The following is a 2590-nucleotide window of genomic DNA, read 5'->3' as shown; positions in this document are numbered from 1 at the left end:
GGGTGGGAGAGCTTGGGGGGCCCCCCCCCCCCCGGTGTTTCCCGATCCTGGGTCTCTGCGCACATGCACCCCTGATGCTCAGCACCACACGGCTGAGCTACTGGCTGGATTTCAGCGAGTCTTTAGCACACGTGTTCACGCTTTTTGTTCTCATCACATCAGGCTTTCAAGGGAGCCCTGATGAGCTCATACTGGTGCTCGGGGAAAGGCGATGTTATCGAAGACTGGTGCAGGTGTGACCTCAACGCCTTCGATGAGAACGGACTCCCGAACTGCAGCCCTCTCCCTCCGCCTGTGTACGTATCGGTGCGAGTCCCTCCCGCTGGTCACGGTCCCCCAGCACCAGCCCCTTCCCCACAGGCTTGGCCCATGGGCACCTCCTTCCTCTCACCTTTGAGCCCCGGGGCTGCAGTCCAGCAGTCCTCACTGTGCGACTGATGCTTTTAGGATATCCTGGCTCCAACTGTGGCCCTGGAAGGTTTCCTTATAGATTTTCATCACCTGATTAGCAGGGCTTGTAGAATGGGATTTCAAATGCTGAAAGAAATGGAATTACAGTGCAATTCATTGTGACTTGTCAGAGCAAGAGCAAATCAGGAGCAAAGTGATGGGGAATTAGCTGAGAAAGCAGGAAGACTGGCTCCAGCGAGCCATAAGGAGCAGAACACCTTCTTAGTGAGCCAGTATCCTCGGAGGGGATTCATTTCCCATTCCGAGTTCAACAAACACGCTCGTATGTTTGGAGCCAGACTCTCTGTAGCCCTGTACTTCGTGTTGTCATTTACCCCGGTGCGAAGGGAGCAGACGCCTTTGCACTAGCACGGCTGGGACCACCAAGCTGCTCTGCCTTCACCCCTACCCACGTGGTCCCTGATCCAGCAGGAGCTCCTGCATAATTGCCTTGCTTTGGCTTTTGCTCACACCCATCAGATGCTTGCTCATTTGCAGCTGGGTAAATTCACAGCCCCACCTGCCCCTTCTCTCCCTCCCACCCTCCCCTGCCTTTGCTCACTGGTGATGCAGACCAGACCCTCCCCTCCTCTAGACTCAACCCTGCTGGGCTGCATGGAGGTTAAGCTGGATCTTCCCCTTCTCTTTTGCTCCTGAGCAGCTGGGCCTTGGTTCCCTGTGGGAAGTTCAGCAGTTCTCCCAGGAGGTGAAGGCTCCTTTAGATGGGATATCTGGGGTTGCATGGTTGCGGTTGCATGACCTAGGCTTTTCCAGAAGCAGGGATGGGTAAGGACACACGTTGCAGTAGGCTGGACCCAACTGACCTTCAACAGTGAGTTCTTCCATGCTCACTTACCCGCTCTCCCCTCGTGCCCCCTGTCCTTGTGGGTCTGGGTACACATCCCTGTGTATGAGTGGGAGCCCTGCCTGGGGCTGTCCTGCTTGTAGAGGTGGATTGCTCCCCAGAAAGGGAGCTGATGTCTTGGTTTCTTCCTTGTCTCCTGCCCAGCCTGCGGCTCTCCCCCAACGTGGAGCCCTCCAGCACCGTGGTCTCTCTGGAGTGGCTGGACGTGCAGCCTGCCATTGGGACGAAGGTGTCTGACTATGTCCTGCAGCACAAGAAGGTGGATGAGTACACAGACACGGACCTCTACACAGGTGGGTACAGCTGCAAGCCCCTCTTGGTGCAGAGGGTACATGGTGATGCATCCTGTGCCCTGCCTGGCTGGGAGCTGCTGCTGTTGTGGGGAGCGGTGCATAGAGCCGGGGTGTTATCTGAGGTACCAAAACCACCCCATTCAGGAGCGGTTTCTGAAGGCTTTTGCCGACATGGGTATTTGAGGGGAAGGGGAAGTACAGAAACGCAGCATGGCAGAAGGCAGTGATTTGCTGGTTTGGGGTAGGAGAGCTGTGAGTTGGAGTTTCTGACTGAAGACGCTGTTTGATCTGATCAGTCTGAAATGCTACAGGATGGTGGGGGTGGGAGGAAGGTCAGCCCTCAACAACTCAAGGGCTTTACAGGTCCGTTCCAGTGAGTACTGCATTGCATGCCAGCCTTCGAAAGAACACTTTAAGTTGCCTTGCACACCCATCAAGGTAACTCAAAGTCTGCAATATTTAGGGAGATCATTTAAGCAGCACAAAACTTTTCCAGGAGAACCTGAAACTTCCCTGGGTTAGAGTTTGGTTCCCAGCTCAGGCTTGGACTAAGCATCTTGTACCTTGCAAAGGCTTTGTCAGCAGTTCGAGCCGTGCTCCTGGAGCCGCTGGGCAATGTGGAGGGGTGTGAAAGATGGGCTTTGATTTGAGTGAATCAATGATGTATTTCAGAAAATAGCACTTGAGTGATGCTACTGCTGCCTGGAAAGCCAGGCAAAACCTCCTACTGCTTTTTGCTGGAGGATTTTGGATGTAGTTTGTTAAAGAAGCTCATGTGACATGTCAGGGCAGCCAGTGTTGTTGACTTGAAGCAGAGATTTACCTTTGTGTGAAGGCTCCTTCCCCCAGATGCTTGCAGTACCTAATTTCAGCCCCCCCTGGGTAAGGGAACATAGGAAGAAGGTTTCCACCTGTCCTTGGAGCAAAACTCTGCACAGCTACTGCTTTGGGTGATTCAAAACCTCGTTTGTTTTAAGGTGGA

The 2590-nt window shown here is 53.9% G+C and overlaps 1 protein-coding gene across 1 annotated transcript in view; it reads left to right on the top strand.

Annotated features, from left to right (window-relative positions):
* The window catches only part of LOC104157454 (astrotactin-2-like), a gene marked incomplete at its 3' end in the record, with an annotated part of 14665 nt that extends 13057 nt beyond the window's left edge, over positions 1-1608 (top strand). The window contains exons 2-3 of the mRNA XM_009694782.1: positions 163-296; positions 1460-1608. Of these exons, the coding sequence (XP_009693084.1) occupies positions 163-296; positions 1460-1608 (283 nt within the window). The remainder of the gene's footprint in view (positions 1-162; positions 297-1459) is intronic.
* Between the last annotated feature and the right edge of the window lie 982 nt (positions 1609-2590).

The sequence above is a fragment of the Cariama cristata genome, unplaced genomic scaffold (genome assembly GCF_000690535.1).
Source record: "Cariama cristata isolate BGI_N322 unplaced genomic scaffold, ASM69053v1 scaffold23472, whole genome shotgun sequence".
Lineage (NCBI taxonomy): Eukaryota > Metazoa > Chordata > Aves > Cariamiformes > Cariamidae > Cariama > Cariama cristata.
Note: the sequence above shows the minus strand (reverse complement) of the source record. Positions and strands in the feature narration are given on the sequence as shown.